Source organism: Octopus bimaculoides, chromosome 2, assembly GCF_001194135.2.
Source record: "Octopus bimaculoides isolate UCB-OBI-ISO-001 chromosome 2, ASM119413v2, whole genome shotgun sequence".
Lineage (NCBI taxonomy): Eukaryota > Metazoa > Mollusca > Cephalopoda > Octopoda > Octopodidae > Octopus > Octopus bimaculoides.
Window position 1 is genome coordinate 186,837,778 of NC_068982.1, and position 22,800 is coordinate 186,860,577.

At 39.6% G+C, this 22,800-nt stretch overlaps 1 protein-coding gene across 6 annotated transcripts in view; it reads left to right on the top strand.

Annotated features, from left to right (window-relative positions):
* The window catches only part of LOC106874820 (centrosomal protein cep57l1), a 27,160-nt gene extending 4,367 nt beyond the window's left edge, over positions 1 to 22,793 (top strand). For 3 of the 6 annotated variants that reach the window (XM_014922682.2, XM_014922683.2, XM_014922684.2), the window contains exons 3-14: positions 855 to 1,028; positions 4,700 to 4,746; positions 5,845 to 6,001; positions 6,881 to 7,054; positions 7,913 to 7,965; positions 9,089 to 9,254; positions 9,839 to 10,015; positions 11,059 to 11,306; positions 12,327 to 12,401; positions 13,378 to 13,592; positions 17,702 to 17,846; positions 18,837 to 22,793. In XM_014922682.2, the coding sequence (XP_014778168.1) occupies positions 855 to 1,028; positions 4,700 to 4,746; positions 5,845 to 6,001; positions 6,881 to 7,054; positions 7,913 to 7,965; positions 9,089 to 9,254; positions 9,839 to 10,015; positions 11,059 to 11,306; positions 12,327 to 12,401; positions 13,378 to 13,592; positions 17,702 to 17,846; positions 18,837 to 19,064 (1,859 nt within the window). In that variant the 3' untranslated portion in view covers positions 19,065 to 22,793. Of the gene's footprint in view, positions 1 to 854; positions 1,029 to 4,699; positions 4,747 to 5,844; positions 6,002 to 6,880; positions 7,055 to 7,912; positions 7,966 to 9,088; positions 9,255 to 9,838; positions 10,016 to 11,058; positions 11,307 to 12,326; positions 12,406 to 13,377; positions 13,593 to 17,701; positions 17,847 to 18,836 lie in introns of those variants that run through there. The other 3 variants (XR_008263500.1, XM_014922690.2, XM_014922686.2) reach the window with 3 other exon arrangements.
* Positions 22,794 to 22,800: the final 7 nt, after the last annotated feature.

Genomic DNA, 22,800 nt, shown 5'->3' on the forward strand with positions numbered 1-22,800 from the left:
AAACGATCGTACTGCATCACCTCTGGATATCCTGTTGCTTATTTTGATTTTATTCACCTTATTTTGAAACTGTACGGATAATTCCACACTAATTTTTGGTGCCTCAGCTTAAGTACCTAATTCATTTGAATCTCAATTATTTTGCTTATATATCATCCTTTCTGTTTTTCTCTCCTACCCTTTCCCTATTCTTCTCTCCCTTTCACCATTCCCTCTCTCTCTCTCTCACTCTTCCTCCTTGACTCTCTCGTCGCTGACACATGACGAGAGGGGATCTCTCTTTTTGCCCACTGCCTTCCTAAAGTAAAGACGTGTTTTTTTCTGTCTCTTCTCCATGTCTACCTAGCGTTCATAATAATTTTTCCATCGTCTTGGCTTAACAGCACTCACCGTTTGTCTTTACTGTCTTGTTCTCACTGTCCTGTTCTTGTTAACACTTTAACCCTCCGCAAAATATCCCAAATTTTATTTAATTTGCTTGGCGGGAAGGACTGTTCCAACGAAGTTGCGTATTGTCCTTGCCTTTGAAACGCGGAGTAGATGGAACAGGGACAACTGACGAAGGGGTGTATTCTTTATGTTACATGTCTCGTTTCTCTGTTTTTTTTCATTGTTCAGAAAAAAGTTTGTTTTCTATGTTTTCGTTTCTCATTGTGTTTAATGTTTTTTTGATGTCCTGTACCTATATATGCATGTATGTATACAAATAGATGTAGGTATGTACATATATGTATGGATATATGCATATATTTATATATTATTATATGATCGAACGCCACACATCCTTTTCCAAGTAAGTTTTATCTATATCTAAATATATATATATATATATATATTTTTTTTTCTTTTTCCAGAATTTCGAGCTGCTCTAAGAAGCTTTGAGGAAGATTTAGAAAATGAAGAAATTGATCATAGCCAAGCTAAGAGTTACAGTAAACACTGCATCTCTGAGACAGATGCTTACGAAAACTATTCACAAGACAATTCAAGAAATGAAACAACAACTAAAAGATTGACCGATCCTCAAGGTAATAACATATTGATTGATAACTTTCATTTGTATCGTCATCATTTAACATCCATTGTCCATGCTGGCAAGTTGGAAGGCTGCAGTCTGATTTGGCATGGTTTCTGTGGCTGGATGCCCTTTCTAACCCTGACCACTCCAAGAACGTAATGAGTATTTTTATGTGCCACCTTCATGGGTGCCATTTGTGTGACGTCGGTATCTGCCACTACTTCGATTTTACTTGGCTTGTAGGGTCTTCTTCTCAAGCATGACATAATGGCAAAGTTCTCGGTCATTCGTCATTGCCTCTGTGTGACCCAACACTCAGAAGATGTTTTTTTTAAGCAAAAGGTGTGTAAAACGAATCCCTGCTGTGCCACATAAAAAGCATCTGTGCTGGTGCCACGTATAAAGCACCCAGTACACTCTGTAAAGTGGTCGGCATTAGGAAGGGCATCCAGCTGTAGAAGCCATGCCAGAACAGATGACTGGAGTCTTGCACAGTTCTCCAGCTTGCTAGTTTCTGTCAAAGTGTCCAACCCATGCCAGCATGGAAAACATGTTAAATGATGATACTGTGTGTACCCTTGTCTTGACATTATGTTATAGTTATAGATAAACATTACTGTCATACAAGCGATGTTGTTACTTTTTGGTGTTCCATATAACACTATCTGGCTGTGGGGAAATGTTACACATTTCTTGTACACAAGAGAGGGTGGGTACTTGGCTGAAGATTCTACATGACCAATGTGAGCATGGAAAAGTGGATGTTAAATGATGAGGTTAATGTTGATTTTATATCCTTCCACTTGGAGAGTTTAAATGTAGTTACAACAATATGTCCTTCTGTTGAAATGAAATTTCTGTAAATTTCTATATCTTTGTGCTCTGCATTTTACATTTGATGTAATGTTCACATTGCTTAAATAAATGGAGTCGCATGAAACGATCATACTGCATTAACCTTGAATATCCTTGTTGCTTATTTTGATTTTAATCACCTTATTTTGGAATTGTATGGATAATACTATACTTAATTCTGGTGCCTAAACTTAAGTATCATATTCACCTTGAATATATATATATATATATATATATATATAAAAATATATATATATATATCAGTGGTAACTGTCACTCAGGCTGTTTGGGCTTAGCCTGAGTATAAATTTTGTAAAGTGAACGTGTTTTGCAAGCTGATATAATTTCTACCAACACTGACTTCAGTATATAATTACAGCCAATAACTCAGGCTCCTTTTATTAAGCCTGGTCACAGTTCATTTGTGTTCGTTCAGCGTCTGGCGATGGCTTAGAAGTGTCCTGTGTCAAAAAATATCATTCGTAGCAGACATTCTCTCAACATCGTTCACACACGCCTGACTCGAGCTCAGAAGTTACAGCCCGAGTTGTTGTCTATAACTGTAAAAATTAAAAGTAATTCAAATTCAATGTTTTCTTGAAGCAAATTTCTATAGAGATTAGGATTCAAATTCCAATCTATGAAAAGTTTCCTCCATTCTGCAATAACCTTAAAGGAATGAAAATTTATCCAGCAGTTCAGGCTAATATGAATGAGCCTGGTAGGTGTAAAAGACTAACTGGCATCTCTTGTCAAGAGTACAGACGACAATCAGATCGCTGATGTTTGTTGTGTACTCTGCTGTCGTTATTTGATTGCTGTTATTCGGTGCGTCTGTGTGTAAAGATCAATTGTGTTTTGCAAGGTTGCCTTATTTTTACTTTTAACTTAGAAATGGAGAAAGACATAGTGCTAGATATAAAAAATAAGCCATTTGGAGCTAGAAATAAAGTGGAAAAATGTGAAATTCTATGAACAGGCATGTGTCTTCTGCAAAATCTGTGATGAGCCTCAAGTGACGCTGATGACCTGGAGTCACCTCTGATATATATATATATATGCACAAACACTAGCAGTTTTCTTCTAGTATTCTAATCAATATAAACGAAATCGATATATTGATTTCATTTCATATAATAAGCAATAGATACGAAGTTGCCATAGGCACAGAAAATAACAAGGCTTTCATTATTCAAAAAGCCGTGGTTTATACATTTGTGTATAACCAGATAAAATTTCAGATAACAAAAAATTCTCTGTAATTTTGATCTGATAAATAGATATAGGGTAAAAATTTTCATGAACTCCAAGCAATCCAGCAAAGTTACACGAAGAAGATTGTCTCAGTGCAACATGTCAGCTACTGGGAGAGACTGAAAAAGTTAAGACTCTACTCCCTAGAACAAAGGCAGGATAGATACGCAGTGATATACATCTAGAAAATCCTAGAACTTGTACCAAAGTTTGGCATTGTCAGTTATGCAAACAGTAGAACGTGGCGCCACTGCATAGTACCAAAAATTCCAAGATTGCCGTCAGGATACATGACCAGATACTGCAACAGTTTGGGCTTCAAGGGCTTATAGCTCTTCCGTATCCTTCCACAAAGCCCGAGGGACCTACACAGGGTAGATGTAGGCATCTTTGCAACAAAACTGGATCTCCTTTTGTCAAGAGTTCCGGACGAACCTACCTTGCAGCAAGAAACACAGATGAGGGCAGCAACATCAAACTCCCCCCATTCACCAAATGCCACACATTGGGGGAGGTTTAATGAAAGTATAGCAAAGCAAACAGCGGTGCCACAGCTCTTGAGCTGAAACTAGAAAAGGAAAGAAAGGGGAAAAAATGAAACATCAGTTAAAAGATTGACCCATCCTCAAGGTAATAAGAGATATATTGATGATTGCCTTTCATTTATATACATGCATGCGTGTGTGTGTGTATACTATTGTCTTGATATCATGTGTCTCAAAGTAAGACTTTGTAATTAATTTTTTATGGAAAAATTTGAATAAAAGTGTTTGAAGAAGATGGAGAATGTGACAAGAAACTGAAGCTGTGAGTGTGAGAGGAAAATTGTAAGTAGACAGGATAAAGGAAAAAAAGAGAATGGGAAGAGAGCGAAAAGGAAATAATACCTTAAAAATCATTATTACTCTGTAAGAGTTTTAAAAAGTGTTATCTTATGGTGATGATGGTGGTGGTGGTGGCGGCGACGATGGCGGACACGGGTTCTGTCTTACAAATTCCTCTCACAATGGTTGTGAGGCAAATGTCTTAACTACTCAGCCATGCACTTTAAGATAAATTGATCTGCTAACTGAAGGAGACACTTCTGGTAATGAATTGAAATGTTAAATCATTTTTGCTCTAATCATTTTATCATCATCATCATCTAAACCAATGTCGATTAGGATGATGACAGCAAGAATGATTCAACATTTAAATTCATTACTTGAACTGTCCCTTTGTCGTCTGTCGACAAAATGGATGCCTTTCTATTGGGGTTGGTATTTAGAAGAACATTGTTTACTCCCTACCTCACTAAATAAGGCAGTTTTTCTTGAAAATAATGAGTATTTGTGTCTCCTTACGCTCCCAAATAATTTGGTAAAAGACATTTCCTGAAGATGTCACACAATGGGATTGAACTTGAACTCCGTGATTGCAAAGTAAATTTGTCCAGCACACAACCAAACCTGTGTCCAGAAACATTGCTTTAATTCCATTTTTCCATGATTCCTATGAGTGAGGTGGATCTTGAATGTCTTGAATTGTTGAGAGCCAATATTTTTTTTTAAATGGAATCCTTTTATATTGCAGAACCTCAACAAAAGACATCATCAGTGATTGCTACTAAACAGGTTGAAGTAAGTGTTTTATTAATTTAGTAATTTCTCTACTTAAACCATTTCCTGGAGTTCTCTTTTGAAGAAGGGAACAAACCCCTCTCAGTCAGTTATCATCATCATCATCAAACATTCGTTGTCCATGTTGGCATGGATTGGACAGTTTGACGAAAGGGTTAAAATATATAATAGAGAAACAATTCTTAACCCTTTTGATACCAACCTGGCTGAAACCGGTTCTGGCTCTGAGTACAAATGTCTTGTTTTCATAAGTTCTGAATTAAAATCTTCCACCAAACCTTTGTCACAATTTATGTTCTTAACACTAGCTTAATGATAACTAAGTTATTTTACTAAATTCTTTGTTATATTCAAAGTAATTGAAAGAAACACAAAGCATCTCAACAGAAACATGGTAACAAAAGGGTTAAAGAACTTGCATTTATTGATATTCTTTGTTAAATGAATGATTTCAGCTATTTTAATCAGTTAATGGAGCCTCCATGCAATTGCTTGAAAATCTGCTTGAAACCATAGTTGAATCTCCCTCTAATCACACACTCATATCTTAACACGGCTCCCGAGCCTCATTTTACGTTTTATCTCAGGGTCCCAATACAATATCTTAATTAATTTTGACATGAGCAGTGTAATATTTTTACACTATACCATATGGGAGGCAAAGGTTACACAGGTAGTGTTAGATACATATGTCCCACCAGAGGGTCATGTGGTACCCTAGTTCATATCACATCCTGGATACCACATGACCTACCTGTGACCAATTAAAAATTTTGGGTATTTTCTATTGGAAAATCTACCAAATAGTATTGGTACAAAAGACTGAGGGGGTGGGGGTGGAGACAGTAGTTCTGTGGTTCAGAAGTTGGGGCGTTTTGGTGAGTGATCCCTTACCTATAACTTATATGATATTCTGTGGATGTGTTCTAAGATGTCTGGATGTTTGTGGCTGCTGTACCTGATTTAGGAGCCATGCTTCATTTTGGGTCTCGTTTGAGAATTGCAGGTGTTCAGTAGTTGTTTGGAGTCTGAAGAATTTTCTGGACCAATCTTTGTGAAGCACTCTTTACTCTATTATTTCTATTTTCTTTGGTACAGATGGCTAATCTTTCTGACAGTTCTGATCTTCAACCTGATTCAGAGCAGATATTTGAAGACATAAGTACCGGTTCTTATAGGAAGCTGCCTCTTACCAGTGATTCTCAACAACCTTCCGATAGACCAGCCTACAGTTTTCCTAAACCTAACACACAAGGTAAATTGTTCTTCATCATTCATCATCATTATCATCGTTTAACATCCGCCTTCCATGCTAGCATGGGTTGGGCGATTTGACTGAGGACTGGCGAACCGGATGGCTGCATCAGGCTCCAATCTGATCTGGCAGAGTTTCTACAGCTTGGTGCTTTTACGTGCCACCGGCACGAAGGCCACTCACACAGTACTGGCAACAGCCAACCTCAAAATGGTGTTTTTTACGTGCCACCTGCATGGATGATTTTCTAACATGCTAGAAGGCAACACTGGTAAACAATTACGCTCAAATGGTGCTTATATATATATATATATCACTCTCTGAGTGGTTGGCGTTAGGAAGGGCATCCAGCTGTAGAAACTCTGCCAAATCAGACTGGAGCCTGGTGTTGCCATCCGGTTTCACCAGTCCTCAGTCAAATCGTCCAACCCATGCTAGCATGGAAAGCGGACGTTAAACGATGATGATGATGATGATGATGATATATATATAGATGATGATATATATATATATATATATATATATGCACACACACACTATCTCTGTTACAGTATGATATTTGAAATGTCTGTATGCCATTTTTAATCATCATAATTATATAGAAACCAGTGTTTCTCAACTAATTTTTACTTATCGATCCCTTAGATTTCTGTTTTACTCTCCTTTTCAGCGCCGTTGGATGTTTAAAAAAAATCCTGTCACATCTTTATAATTAAATACTTTTAGGAATTGTATAAAATAAGTGTTAAAATATTTTGTGTCTTGTCGAAGTATCAGCAATTTATTGTAGATAAATTCTAATGGCAAAATTTTACATGAACCCTTGTTGAGAACGACTGATTTAAAGGTATATTTTGTATTTCGTTGATATCTTTCCAGCTTTAATGACTGCTTTGAGAAGTTTTGAGAAGCAGATGAAGAATCTAGAATCTGAGCTTAATCTCGCTATGAGTCGCAATAAACAACTCCTCTCTGAAGCAGATGCTTACAAAAACTGTCCACAAAACAAGGCTGGGAAGGAAACATTTGAAGACTTGGCACCTCAGCAGAGTGGTAAGTAGCCTCTGTTGACAATTGACTCTTTCCATTTTCAGTATTTTAATGTTATATCCTTGTGCCTCCAATATTGTAGTATTGTTGATATTGTCGACAATAAATAAAGAATACACTGTAACAGTGTTATAACAATACAAAATAGAAACAATTGCAGTAACAAACATGCAAAGAAGAATCAACAATCAATATTTCCAACACATTAACTTGAACTGTAAAAACTGCCCACTACATCAGACTGCTACTATTTATATGAATTGGTCCCATCTGTTCCATTGAAAGGGTGCTGTAGTCTTGCCACAACATCTAATAACATCAACATTCAAGCGAGGTCGTTGCCAGCGCCGCTGGACTGACTCCTGTACAGGTGGCACATAAAAACACCATTTGAGCGTGGCTGTTGCCAGTACCGCCTGACTGGCCCTCGTGCTGGTGGCATGTAAATGCACCCAATACTCTCTCGGAATGGTTGGCGTTAGGAAGGGCATCCATCTGTAGAAACTCTGCCAGATCAGACTGGAGCCTGGTGCAGCCATCTGGTTTCACCAGTCCCCAGTCAAACAGTCAAACCGTCCAACCCATGCTAGCATGGAAAGCAGACGTTAAATGATGATGATGACGAAAATGAGACGCCAGTTTTTCTTATGATTGCTACATTACAGACATAGACAAAAGCCCTAAAAACTACTTCTTTTGGATCTTTAAAAATTTCTCTTATATCATGATTGACAAATAATAACTTTAATCTCATCTATGCTGTTCAACCTAAACAGTTTTCCTAACGATGTGACTCGAGTGCCTCAACAGCTCATGCCCCTCACACCTGACCTCACCTGAATCTCCACTTTTATATTACAGAACCTGAAGAAAAAAGATCATCAGTGACTACCACTAAACAGAAGGTCGATCAAGTAAGTATTCTATTGATTTAACATTGATTTGTGCTACAAGAATTGAATCTGTTTTAGAACCCATGTAATTATCTATATTTTGGAAACCAGTGGCTGTTTGGTAAGAAGTTTGCTTCTCAGCCACATGGTTCTGGGTTCAGTCCTACTGCATAGCACCTTGAGCAAGTGTCTTCTATAGCCTCAGGCCAACCAAAACCTTGTGAGTGGATTCGGTAGACAGAAACTGTAAGAAACCTGTCATATATATATATATATATATATATATATATATATATATTGTACGTGTGTCTTTGTGTCTGTGGTTGTCCCCCACCACCATTTGACAACCAATGTTGGTGTGTTTGTGTCCTCCAGCATGGGCTCAATCTAATGACATCCTACTGCGACAGTCACGGAAGTCTGGTGCAGGCTTCTGCCTGGCCAGCTCTTGTCAAACTATCCTACCCATGCCAGCATGGAAGGCAGACGTTAAACGATGATGATGATGATGATGATGATGGTGGTGGTGATAAAGTAAAAGATAAAAGTACCTTCTTTTACATGTTTCAGTCATTGGACTGTGGCCATGCTGTGGCACCACTTCAAAGGGTTTAGTTGAATAACTCAACTCCTGTACTTCTTTTTCCTTTTTAAGTTTGGTATTTATTTTGTTTGTCCCTTTTGCTGAACCTCTACATTAAGGTAACATCAGCAACTAACACTGGTTGTGATGCAGTGAGGGAAGAGAGTGGGCAGATATGTAACCCCCCCACATACATATATGTGCAACAGACTTCCACACAATTTCTGTCTACCAAATCCACTCACAAGGCATTGGTTGGCTTGGGGCAAGCATAGAAGACTCTTGCCCAAGGTGCTGCACAGTGGGACTGAACTTAGAATCATGGGGTTGCATCTATCTAGCTATATATATGTATATATATATATATATATATATACATTTTACTGTGGCACCAACATGAGTGAGGTTGCCTTGTACCTTGCAGGACAGAAGAATGTCCTCACAGCTTTGTGTTGCTTCCCTTCATTCAGTGAAATTTGACCAAGTGAGTAGGAAAGGAAGACCAATTGTTCCAGTGCAGTTTTGGTTGTGTTACATGAGTCTCTGTTTTCTTTGGTACAGGTATTTAGTCCTCCCAGCTGTAGTGACGTTAGACCACATTCAGATCAGATTTTTGACATTAGCACTGGTTCTTACAAGAAACTTCCCACTACAAAGCCTTCAATCAATGGTGATCATCAGACTTCTGATAAACCAGTCTACACGTTTTCTGAAACAAACATAGAAGGTAAACCATTCTCTATCTTTGTATTACTTTAACCCATTCATGCCGATCGTCCGTTCAAACTGACCCTTAATTTATAAGGGTATAAAACAAATACTTCATACAAATTGTGATTTGTGTATGATCTGTATCAAAAAATGAAACATGTTCTTAACACGTATGCAATCTGAATCAAACGGATTTCAATGAAATTCTTTTCAGTTGTTATTTAGGTCAAAATAATAGTTTCTGTGAATTTTCAGGCAATTTCATTCCCTAGAAAAATTTCGGCATGAATGGGTTAATATAAGCCTACATATTTATTTTGACAGGCGTCTGTATGTTTTATTCTCATTTCTTCTGGTAACACTTTGGGATAAACTTATCTAATATACATACGATATTGAAACAGACTAAATATATATCTACATCTATATATTGGTTTCAAATTTTGGCACACGGCCAGCAGTTTTGGGTGTGGGGGTAAGTCAATTACATCAACCTCAGTGCTCTATTGGTAACTTAGTATGTATGCACACACATATGTATTAATATATTCATAGGCAGATATATATATCATCATCTATATTTTGTTGGTTTCTTTGCAGCTTTAATGAATAGTCTAAAAAGATATAAGCAGCACGTTGATGTTTTGGAATCTGAACACGGCCAAGCTGTAAGTCATAGCACAGAGTGCGTCTCTACTGAGACGGAGGATTACAGAAATCATTCACAAAAGAGTGCAAGGAATGGAACAACAGTTGAAAGATTGACTCATCCTCAAGGTAAGATACTAGCATGTTGATACATGCATCTGTTCATCATCAGCTGTGTTTTTCAAAAGTTCAATTCCCAATCCATGTGGTTTTAGGTTCAGTCCCACTGTGTGGCACCCTGGGCGAGTGTCTTCTACTAAGCCTTGGGCTGATCAAATCCTTGAGTATATTTGGAGGATGAAAACTGAAAGAAGCTGGTTATGTGCAAAGCGACGAGTTGGCAGAAACGTTAGCACGCCAGGCAAAATGCTTTGCGGTATTTCATCTGCCGTTACGTTCTGAGTTCAAATTCCGCTGAGGTCGACTTTGCCTTTCATCCTTTCAGGGTCGATTAAATAAGTACCAGTTACTTACTGGGGTTGATCAAATCGACTTAATTCGTTTGTTTGTCCCCTCTGTATGTGGCCCCTTGTGGGCAGTAATGAAATAAGGTTATGTGCGATTGTGCATGTGTGCATATATGTATTGTTGTAAAGCAGTCTTCTGTCACTTTGTGTATCTATCTTTTGATGACAGTTGTCGCTCTGACAGATATTGTTATCGTCCAAAGTTGTCGATAGAATGGTTCTATCTAGCACTGTATGACCCCCAGTCGTTCAGTGTTATCATCCTCAAAAAAATTGGTTTGTTATAACGCCCACTCAGTATCACAGGATAATTACTATATCAACGCAGACACAACTATCAACATATACTCTCAACCTTCCTGACCTTCCCCTGTCGACCAGCTACTGGTCTCTTTATAATGACTGGATCCTACCACTTTTTTACCAGGCAGGGTGTACAGCTTCACTATACAGCATGTATGTCTGTGTTTGTTGTCATTTCCTATCAATGAATCTTCTGCCAGCTTTGCTGCTTCAAAAACTTGTAACGTATGAGATCCCTTGCTTGAAAAACAGGGAACAGTTAGCAACTGGAAGGACATTTGGCTATAAAACAAACCTCATATTTTTGTCTATGAAAAAACGTGCATAAAAAATTTGAATGAAATATGTATATATATATATATATATATATATTATATACTCCAAATTATTCTATTCATCCAGATATAATTGCATCAGTAGCCAGAATTAAATCAAGGTGTATTTTGCTGAAGAAAAACTTAGAACAGCTGAAGCAATTGGCTTTGAAGGCAGAGCAAAACAAGGTAAACCTACAGAAAGAGTTGGAAAATCAAAAGAGCTGTAAAACTTTAGCACTTCATCAATCATCTCCACATCAATTATCTCTGGACCAAATTACAGGACTTGAACGAGAAATATTACAACTGTCTATTATTCAAAATGTAGCTGAAGTAAGTATTCCATTAATTTAGTAACTTCATTTACTAGAGCTCTCTTTCGAAGAAGGTAACAAACTCCTCTCGATTGTCAACCGCCATCATCATCATAATCATCGTCGTTTTACGTCTGCTTTCCATGCTGGCATGGGTTGGATGGTTTGACTGAGGGCAGGCAAGCCACAAGACTGCACCAGGTTCCAACCTAATCTGGTAAGGTTTCTACAGCTGGATGCCCTTCCTAACGCCAACTACAGGTGCTTTTTATGTGCCATCAGCATAGGAGCCAGTCTGGTGGGATTAGCAATGACCATGCTCAAATGGTGCCTTTTACATGCCACTGGCACGGGGGTCAGTCAGCAGGTATTGGCATCGACCATGTTTGGTCGATGATTTTTATGTGCCACCAGCATGGGAGCCAGTCATGCGGGCCTGGCATCAACCACGTTCAGATGGTGCTTTTTACATGTCACCAGCACTACACTCTCTGAGTGGTTGGCGTTAGGAAGGGCATCCAGCTGTAGAAACTCTGCCAAATTAGATTGGAGCCTGGTGTAGCCATCCGGTTGCACCAGTCCTCAGTCAAATCGTCCAACCCATGCTAGCATGGAAAGCGGACGTTAAACGATGATGATGATTTACGTAGAATACGCATTGTTTGATTCAAACAACCATTTCTTATTTTCTGTATGTTGGGCCTCACAGAGGCAATGACTGAGACCTTTTGGCATTATGTCGTGCTTGAGAAGAAGACCCATCAAGCCGAGCAAAATCGCAGTCATGGCAGATACCGGTGTCACAAATGGCACCCATGCCAGTGGCACGTAAAAGCTCCTGTTACACTCTTGGAGTGGTTGGCCTTATGAAGGGCATCCAGTCATAGAAAACCATGCCAAAATAGACTGGAGTCTGGTACAGCTTGCCAGCCCAAGGATGACAGATGTTAGATGATTATGATGACAACGATGACAATGATGATCAGCACTCTGAATTTTATGTTGTTTTATGGAGTTTAAAATTTTTCTCTTTCTCTAGCAACGGATTAAGCTTTTGGAACAAGCCCTAACAATAGAGAAGAAACAAATGGAGAGATTAGAGACGGCCTTAAAAGTAAGTGAGTAAACTTTATTTCAAAGTCTGTGTTTATGTGGGGACTGTTATGGTAGTTGAAGATAATGTGGCCGTTTCAACATGGTCACAAATTTAGATAAGTTTGTTTGATGTAACCAGGAGAGGGATCTGATATTTTAGGGATACCTTTTCAATCTAAGACTATTGTACTCTCTCAGACTAAAGGGACATTTTGGAGACAGTCCTCAAAATGCCGGTTTTTTCATTCTCCCACAAAATACAAACTTATTCAAATAATATTGGTAGTGGTGGCGCCAGCAGTGGTGGTGGTTGTTAAATTTTTCTGAGTTCATTCGTTTGTTAATTTCTTTTAATTTTTTAATTTTCAAATTTTAATCTTTCTAATTAAATTTTTTCAGTACTATCCATAATTATAGGCACATGTATGGCTGTTTGGTAAGAAGCTTGCTTCTCAAACACATGGTTTCGGGTTCAGTCCTACTGTGTGGCACCTTGGGCAAATGTCTTCTAAAATAGCCTTAGGCCCACTAAAGCCTTGTGTGTAGATTTGATAGATGGAAACTGAAGGAAGCCCATCGTGTATATATATATTGAGAGAGGGGTGTGTGTATGTGTTCATGCTTTTATAGCCAATTGGAACCTGAGCAACTCCTTCAGCTGGCCAGTTCCTGTCAAACTGTCCAACCATGCCAGCATGGAAAGCAGATTTTAAATGGTGATGTGTGTGTGTGTGTATTTGTGTGTTCCCCACCCCACTGCTTGAAAACTGGTGTTGGTTTGTTTAGTTCCCTTGTGATTTAGTGGTTCAGCAAAAGAGAACCAATAGAACAAGTGCCAGGGTTTGCGAAAAAGAAACAAAATAAGTCCTGGTGGGGTGGGGGTCGATCTGTTTGACCAACAATTCTCCAAGGTGATGCCCCAGCATGGCCGCAGTCTAATGACTGAAACAAATAAAAAAAATTGAAGGATAACTCCCTTGTCTTTCTATTTCCAGTCATTCACCCATCAAAATGGTGCCGACATTAACATGCAGGACGTTTTCACTTTAACGGAACCACACAGCAAATGTCATCATCTCGACTCTTCGGCAAACAAAAGACAAATTGCTGGTACCACGTCGACAGACTGTACAAGTTCTTCTTTGCTGAACTGTAATAACCTCCAAGAACTGTTTGCTCAACTCCAAAGAGAATTCTGTCAGCTGACATGGTAGGAAGCGCCATTGTTTGTGTTTGATGGTGTGTTAAGAAGTTTGCTCACCAACTGCACGGTCCTGGGTTCTGTGCACGCTTGTTGCTTGTGCCCTTCATCATCATCATCATCATCATCATCATCATCATCATCATCATCATCATCATCATTTAACATCTGTTGTCCATGCTGGCATCGGTTGGACAGTTTGACTGGGCTGGAAGGCTGCACCAGACTCTAGTCTGATTTGGCATGGTTTTCTACAGCTGGATGCTCTTCCTAATGCCAACCACTCCAAGAGTGTAATGGGTGCGTTTACATGCCACCGGCATGGATGTTAATTTGTGTGACACTGATATCCACCACCACCACCACCACCACTACGATTCTGCTCAGCTTGATGAGTCCTCTTTCCAAGCACAACATAATGCCAAAGGTCTTGGTCATTGCCTCCATGAGGCCCAACACTTGAAAGGAACTCATCCACTTTGCCTCTGTGAGGCCCAATGCTCTAAAGGAACTCAGCCACTTTGCCTCCATGAGGCCCAACGTTCAAAAGATGTTCTCTATGTGCCACCAGCACAGGTGCACTTAGCTTGACGGGTCCTCTCAAGCACAGCACATCACCAAAGGCCTCGGTCACCAGTCATTGCCTCTGTGAGTTCCAAAGATCGATGATCATGCTTCACCACCTTCTCTCATGTCTTCCTGAGTCTACCTTTACCACAGGTTCCCTCCACAGTTAAAGATCAGCACTTCTTTACACAGCTGTCCTCGGCCATATGCATCACATGACCATACCAGCACAGTCATCTCTCTTGCACACCACATCTGATTCCTCTTATGCCCAACCTTTCTCTCATGACATTCACATTCTCTGAAGCATGCACTCTGACATTGCACATCCAGTGAAGCATACTGGCTTCATTTCTCTCAAGCCTACGCATGTCCAAAGCTGTCACAGCCCATGTTTCCCTGCCATGCAGCATAGCTGTTCGCACACAGGCATCAAACAATCTGCCTTTCCTTCTGAGAGAAAGGCCCTTTGTTGCCTGCTGGAGTAAGAGCTCTCTGAACTTTGCCCAGCCTAATCTTATCCTCAGCTACAGTCTTGGAGCATCCACCTCCACTACTAACTTGATCACCTAGATAACAGAAGCTATCTACTACCTCTAGCTTGTCCCACCGATAGTTGATGGAGTCTATTTTCTGCACATTTTCAGTGTTTATTGTACCTGTGCATCTTCCACATACAAAAGTTTCCTTGTTAACCTTCCTCTGATGTTGCTGCACCTTTTATGTGTCCAAAGCTTGCACTGGGTGGATCTTATGGAGTTTCTATCTACACCTTTTCTCCAGATTGAGCAGGGCCATCTACCTGAAGGGATTTATGAACCCCCTTTGGTCATGAATGGCCATGGGATTGTGCCTAAAAAGTTCCCCCTTCCAAGGCACAAATCTGGGCATGGTTGTTTATGAAAGACCAGCGGTCGCCTGTGCATGCCAGCCTTCATATCATCAGAGATACCGGTCCTTTGTCATCTCCATCAAGCTCAGAGTCCTAAGGTCAGCCTTAACCAGTTTGTCCCAGCCACATTTAGCAATCACCGCTTCTTTGTACAGCTGCCTTCATCCATACACATCACGTGTCCATACCAGAGCAGCTTCTTTCTTTCACACATTTCTTTCCTCTGATGTCCAGTTTTTCACCCAACACCATTCTACTCTTTCATGCTGATTCTGCAGAGCATGCTCGCTTCATTTCTTTCCAATCTTTTCAAGCCATCTGCATTTAAGGCCCATGTCTCACTACCATGCAGCACTGCAGTCCTGACACAGACATCACCCAGTCTGCCCTTCACTCTTACAGGAAAGTTCTTTGTTTTTGTTATCAGCAGTGATTGTAGCTCCCTGAACTTTCTCCAATCAGTTCTCACTGTGCCTACAATACTTTCAAAGACACCACTTCCCTTGCTAATTGCATCTCAGTAACAAAAGCTCACAGCTATTTCTAATGAATCATCTGGGCATTTAAGAGACTCAGTTTCTGGATGCTTGTATATGAAATGCTCCAGTGCTGCTACCACATGTGAAGCTTACATTTTCAGATAATCAGCCAGTGCTTGTTCTACATCTCTTGTGTGTCCATAGCTTACATCAAGTACAGTGTATAGAATAAACGTTACCACGCTGGGTGAAATGCTTAGCGGTATTTCATTTACCGTTACATTCTGAGTTCAAATTCCGCTGAGGTTGACTTTGCCTTTCATCCTTTCGGGGTCAATAAAATAAGTACCAGTTATGCACTGGAGTTGATGTAATCGACTTAATCCCTTTATCTGTCCCCTCTATGTTTAGCCCCTTGTGGGCAATAAAGAAATAAGTGTATGGAGTTTATTCCTACTCCTTTTTCATTTATCAAACGAGGCCATTTCTCTAAAATTACCAGGGTTTTGTCTTCTTTCCTACTTACTAAAACCTTGATCTTTACCTTAAGACCTCTCGATTCCAGTTTTAGTTTCCATGCCTGGAATTTCTTCTCTATTTCCCCCTCTTGGTTCAGCTATGAGCACCAGATCATCATATAGGAGTTCCCATGGACAGTCTGTCTTAAACTCCACTGTGATGGTTTGTAGGACCAATGAATAAGAGAGGACTGAGGAGAGAACCTTGAAGTACTTCTATGTTCATACTGAATTCATCCCTGAAGTCATTGCCAACCCTCACTTGCTGTGCATCCTTCTACATGGCTTGAACCCCCTGCACAAACCATTCGTCTTCTCCTAGTTTCTTCAGTCTCCACCAGATTACTGAATGTCAAATGCTTTCTTCAAACCAGCAAAAGCCCAGTATAGCAGTTTATTCTTAGCCAGGTATTTCTGTAATTGTCTCACTAGAAAGATTGAATCTGTGGTGCCACTTCCAAGGACAAAGCCGAATTGCATCACATCCGTGTCTACATTATTAAGGATCAGTTGGGCTCTGACTTGCTCTGTGACCTTCATAACTCAATCAAGAAGTTTGATTGCTCCAGGGGCTGGACAAAATAATGGAAACATCTTGTTAAATGGAATTTTTATTATTTAGTATGGAATTGATTTACCTTTGGCGTCAGTCACAGCTTTAATCATCATCATCATCATCATCATTTAATGTCCGCTTTCCATGCTAGATGTGCCACCTGCACAGGAGCCAGTCCAGCGGTACTGGCAACGAACCCGCTCAAATGTTCTTTCATGTGCCAAGAAGGCGACGTTGGTAACGATCACACTCAAATGGTGCTATTTACGTGCCACCGGCGTGGAAGCCAGACAGCTGCTCTGGCGACAATCACGCTCGGACGGTGCTCTTGACGCTCCACTGGTACAGGTGCCATCATGATTTCGCTTTCGCTTGCCCCGACAGGTCTTCGCAAGCCGAGTTTAGTGTTCAATGAAGAGACGTTGGCATGGGTGCCAGGCTACAAATTTAGTTCGATTTAGGAATTAATTCATAAAGGTTATGAATGCTTTTTACGGGAATTTGTGCCGTTCTTTTAGTAAAACCTGCTTTACTTCTTTCAGTGACACTGGCAGAAGGAAGTGGCTCCCTACTTATTGCTCCCAAATCCACCATAAATGTTTGCTTATATTGAGTTCTGGTGATTGAAAGGATCTGTTCATGTGGCCTGCTTTGCTCTTGTATTCTTTGTACCAATTTTGAATAACATTAGTCTTGTGAATTGACGCATTATCATCCTGAATGTAAATTTTGTAAACCATGGTGAAGGCAACTCCAAATAAAGTCTGAGTGTAGAGAGGATGGTTGAGTTCTGTGAGACAATCTCTTTAGTGGTGGTGGCATGGAAGAATGCACTCCGTCCACCCTGTAATTTAAGTGGTGATAGCAAGGCTGTCCACTCCGAAAACCAATGCCACATGTAGAATTTTAATTTGATGAAGATGGTAATGATGATGACGTAAATCCACATTCACTGAAGTAGTAGTAGTAGTAGTAATAGTAGTAGTGGTAATAGTAGTAGTAGTAATAGTAGTAGTGGTAATAGTAGTAATTAATATTCTTTATTTCTTTTACTTGTTTCAGTCATTTTTGACTAAATTTGAATCTTAAAAATATTTGATTGACAGGAAACACCAGAATTTAACGAAACTGTATAACGAGACACATGAGAGCCAGTTACACGAAGACCTTGAGACAGAGATTGACAATCTCGTGGATCTGATGGAAACAAAAGCAAAGCAAATGGTTAAAATTCGCAAAGCCCTCTACCCGGTAAAGGAATCTATCAATAATTGCTTCTATTTTCGTTTTTTTTTTCACCTCCATCCCACAACACACAAACACACCCACATGCTCACACATTTCCACCACCCCCAGCATCCCTGCTGCTTAGGTATCTTTTCCTTTTTACCTTTTAGTCCTTTCATTTTATTTATTTATCTTTTTCTACTTTTATGTGAACATTGTCGCCTGACTGGCTCCTGTGTCGGTGGCACATAAAAAGCACCATTCATGCGTGCTCAATGCCAGTACCGCCTGCCTGGCCCTCATGCTGGTGGCACGTAAAAAGCACCCACTACATCTTGGAATGGTTGGTGTTAGGAAGGGCACCCAGCTGTAGAAACTGCCAGATCAGATTGGAGCCTGGTGCAGCCGCTGGCTTTCCAGACCTCAGTCAAACCGTCCAACTCATGCCAACATAGAAAGCGGGCGTTAAATGACGATGATGATGATGATTGCCGCCTGACGGGCTCCCATGCCAGTGGCACATAAAAAGCATCATTCAAGCGTGATCGATGCTGGTGCCACCTGACTGGTTCCCTTGCCGTGGCATGTAGAAATCACCCACTACACTCTTGGAGGAGTGGTTGGCGTTAGGAAGGTCATCCAGTTGTAGAAACCTTGCCGAATCAGATTGGAGCCTGGTGCAGCCTCCTGGCTTGCCAGTCCTCAGTCAAACCATCCAACCCATGCCAGCATGGAAAGCAGACATTAAATGACGATGATGATAATGTGGATGACATATATAATAAATTAAAATTGTACACAAATACAATTGATATTTTCTATTCTCTTTACTTTTAACAGTGACAAAGCAGGGAAGAGGGGAAGTCTCTTATGTGTTAAGGATTTCACTCCGGGAGTCTTTGAAAGATCTTGTTTTATTTCCCTGCTTTATACACACACACACACACACAATGTAAAAATAATGTATTTCCATTTTTTCTCGATTCCATTTCGTATTTCTTCATTTCTCTTCAGCCAAAGAAAGAAACTAAACATGAAAAGAGGAAAAAACGAGAAACCAATCAATCATTGTGTAAAACCAAAACTGTTTCCTTAGGGAACCATTCAAGAACTTTGAAAAGGCCTTGCAGGAATTTACCACAGACAGGCTCAGAAAATGTTGGGAGAAAACCTCATCAAATTTCAAAAGATCCAAGAAAATTACAAGCTACGTTGCGTCAAGAGGATTTACGTTGGGTGTGATTATCAGACGTGTGTCAGAGATTATCTCCTATTTTAAATCATTGTTGACAATTGAAAGGTACACAGAAACGAATGACTTCAGCATTTCAAATCATGTCTTTTCTAATCAAGAATATTGGAATGGTTCTGCAAGACGTTGCAATATTCTATATGTTTTATTTTTTAAATATATTTATGAATCAATCAATGGAGTAAGATGCCCCTAATGAGCTGAGTCCCTCATTTGTCTTGATTCCTGGTTTTAGCTGAATTACTTTGTGGAAGTAGTTCTCATTGTGCTGATTAGATTTATGCGTATTCTGTCATTTGAAATGTGGAGAATTCCAGAAAGTATCTGACTGTCAAAAGCGACTTAACTTGGTCCCCTGTCTCAAGTGCATTTGCATGGAACCAAGTATAGTTGGTTCCTGTGCAGCAAAGGTTAATACTGCTGAAAGAGATTCAAACAATGTTTAAATACCATTCCCTCTCTGAAATAATTCAGAGAACTTTTGCTTCATCCAAAGACCAAAATAGATTCTTTCATTCATTTTCCTAATTTACATTTCCATTGCTTAACCCTCTAGCATTCAAACTGGACATATCTGGCCCAAATATTCCACATGTTTTATGTTCAAACTGACCAAATCCAGCCTCTTATACATAGCCTACAATGTCATGTTAAAAATGAGCAATCACATCATTGAAATCTCAGAGCTATGAGATAAAGCATGATTGATTCAAGACATCATCGTTTAACGTCCGTTTTCCATGCTGGCATGGGTTGGACGGTTTGACTGGGGTCTGGGAAGCCAGGTGGCTGCACCAGGCCCCCCAATCTGATCTGGCAGTGTTTCTACAGCTGGATGCCCTTCCTAATGCCAACCACTCCGAGAGTGTAGTGAGTGCTTTTTACATGCCACCGGCACAGAAGCCAATCAGCCACGTTTGGATGGTGCTTTTTACATGCCACCGGCACAGGGGTCACAACTACAGTTTCCATTTGATCATTGAAATCTCAGAGCCTTGAGACAATGCATGATTGATTCAAATCCATGTGAATAAATAAGCATTACATTGGTCAGAGTAATCTGAATGCTAAAGGATTAAAGTGATTCCTGATATTTTGGAGATGCCAGTCCAGTTAGCAAGTTGCAGTTAAGAGAATTGTAGGTGACTGGGAAGCAGGGAAGCAGGACATTATGTCTTCTACTCTATTCTCAGGCACTGTGAGTTGAATTTGGAAATGGAAGCCTGCCGCGTGTGTACATGTGTATAGGCACAGGCATAGCTGTGTGGTTAGGAAGTTTGCTTCCCAACCACATGGTGTCAAGTTCAGTCCCACTGTGTAGTATATTGAAAAAAATGCTTTGGGGTGTCCGAAGCCTTGTGAATGGAGTGGGCAGACAGAAACTGAAAAAACACTCATATATATATATATATGTGTGTATGTATGTATATAGGTGCAAGTTTTTGTCTCCTCGTCTTAATCACAATACAGTTGTAAGCAAGTATCAGTCATACAAGAGATGGGTTTCGTTTACAATCTTCAATGAAAACATGTCTAGTCATGGGGAAATGTTACCTTGCTGTGAAACAGTTGAGGGTTGGTGACTGGAAGGGCTTGCTGTTACTGAAAAGTTGCTTCAACAAATTCTGTCTGACTCATACAAGCAAGAAAAGTAGACGTTAAATGATGATGCATGTGTGTGTGTGTTAATGTTTATATTCTGTGGCATCTTTACATAAAACTGCTCAAGCAAAAACGGTGGCATCATGCTGACATTCCCTTTTAACAGATCATCTCATAACTCTGTGCTTTTGAAAACAAATGGAATAACAAATAGTCCCTTAACTGAAAAACAAGCAAGGGGTTGGTGACAGGAGAAGCATCCAGCTGTAAAGTAGTGTTTCAAATATCAAACTTTATATATATATCGTTATTCTGTTTCTTTGGAAACATTACTAGTCACATAGATAGGTGCCAAGAGATTACGAATTTTAATTTTTGTAATTAAATTATGTATTTTATAATTATATTTTATATATTCTACAAAAGAAAAAGCATTTAGTGTGACTGTGTGGTAAGATGAGTGCTTCCCTACCACATGGTTCTGATGGAAACTGGAAGAAGCCCATCATATGTGTATGTGTGTGTCTTTTGTGTTTGTCCCCCACCACTTTTTGACAACCGGTGTTTACATCCTTATAACTTAGCAGTTCAACAAAAAGGACCGATAGAATAAGTACCAGACTTTAAAAAAAAAAGTACTGGGGTCAATTTGTTCAACTAAATTTCTTCAGGGCAATGCTCCAGCATGGCCGCAGTCTAATAACTGGAACAAATAAATGATGAAATAATAGATTTATTAAACTAAGTGTTGTGATAAATCTTACCATTCCAGGTCCCACCATCATCGTTGTCTTCTTTCCAGCTACTCACCCTTATAGAATGTGGGGTAGGCATGTATCTCAAGACACCTGTGCCTGTCCCTTGATCATGCTTCAGCCTCTCAACACCTGACACAAAAACCCCTTTCCTCAGTGTTGTGCCACCAATCAGTCGAAGGGTCTTTTTTAGTCCTGTGAGTTACATGGTAACCTCATTAGTACAAGTGACATTAAAAAAAAACACCCAGCACACACTATAATGGGGCTGGTGTGAGAAAGGGCATCCAGCCATAGAAACCTTGCCAAACCAGACACCGGAGCATGGTGCAGTTCTCTGACCTATTGGATCCTGTCAAACCATCCAACCCATGCCAGCATGGAAGACACAGTGAATGATGATGATGATGTCTATTTTTTCTACAAACAATGATCCTTCACATTAGAACTTTTAAATAAATATGATTGTATGTATGACTGTGTGAGATACACATTGTTGAGAGATGATGATGATGATGATTTACCTTTGACGGATATTTGTCCCCATCTTGTTTGTTGTTAACACAATGTTTTGGTTGATATACCTTCCAGCCTTCATCAGTTGTCTTGGAGAAATTTCGAACCTGGGTTCTCATTCCTAAGGTATTTTTCAATGTTGTTGTTGTTGTTGTTGTTGTTGTTGTTGTTGTTTTTCTTCTTCTTCAAATTTTCTTCCATTTCTCGCCGAGTGTTTTCCGTACACCTAGTGCAGAGAAGTTCATTGTATGCATTCCCAGTTTACACACGCAAATTCACAGGTAAAATATGTATTTTTAAAAAAATTAATAAATAAATAAATAAATTCATGAATGGGTGTTGTTTTCCCAGCGATAATGCCCTTCTCAGTACATGAGTCGTTCCAGTTAACATGATTTTTTTGCACTTCCTGTAGGGATGGTAAGCCTGGTATCATTTTCAAATAGGTTTCAGTACCTTTTTTTTTACCCTACAATCACTGGTACGGTAGTCGCCTTGAGATTCCACATTTTTTCAATTTCTATTAGCAAGTCTTTATATTTACTGATCTTGTCAAATTCTTTCGCCGCTATATTATGATCACAGGGAATACTCATGTCAATTAATAAACACATTTTTTTGTCTGATCTTTTATAGTAGTATCCACTTTATTAGCTTTTATAGTTTTGTCGGTATGTACGGGGAAGTCCCAGAGAATTGACACATTTTCTCCCTCAGTTACAGCTTCAGGATGGTGTTTATACCATTTGTCAGGGGTTTTGATTTTATAATGCCGACATATTGTCCAGTGTAAATACTGGCCGACTCTGTCATGTCTTACTTTATATTCTACAGGTGCTAAGACTCTACACCC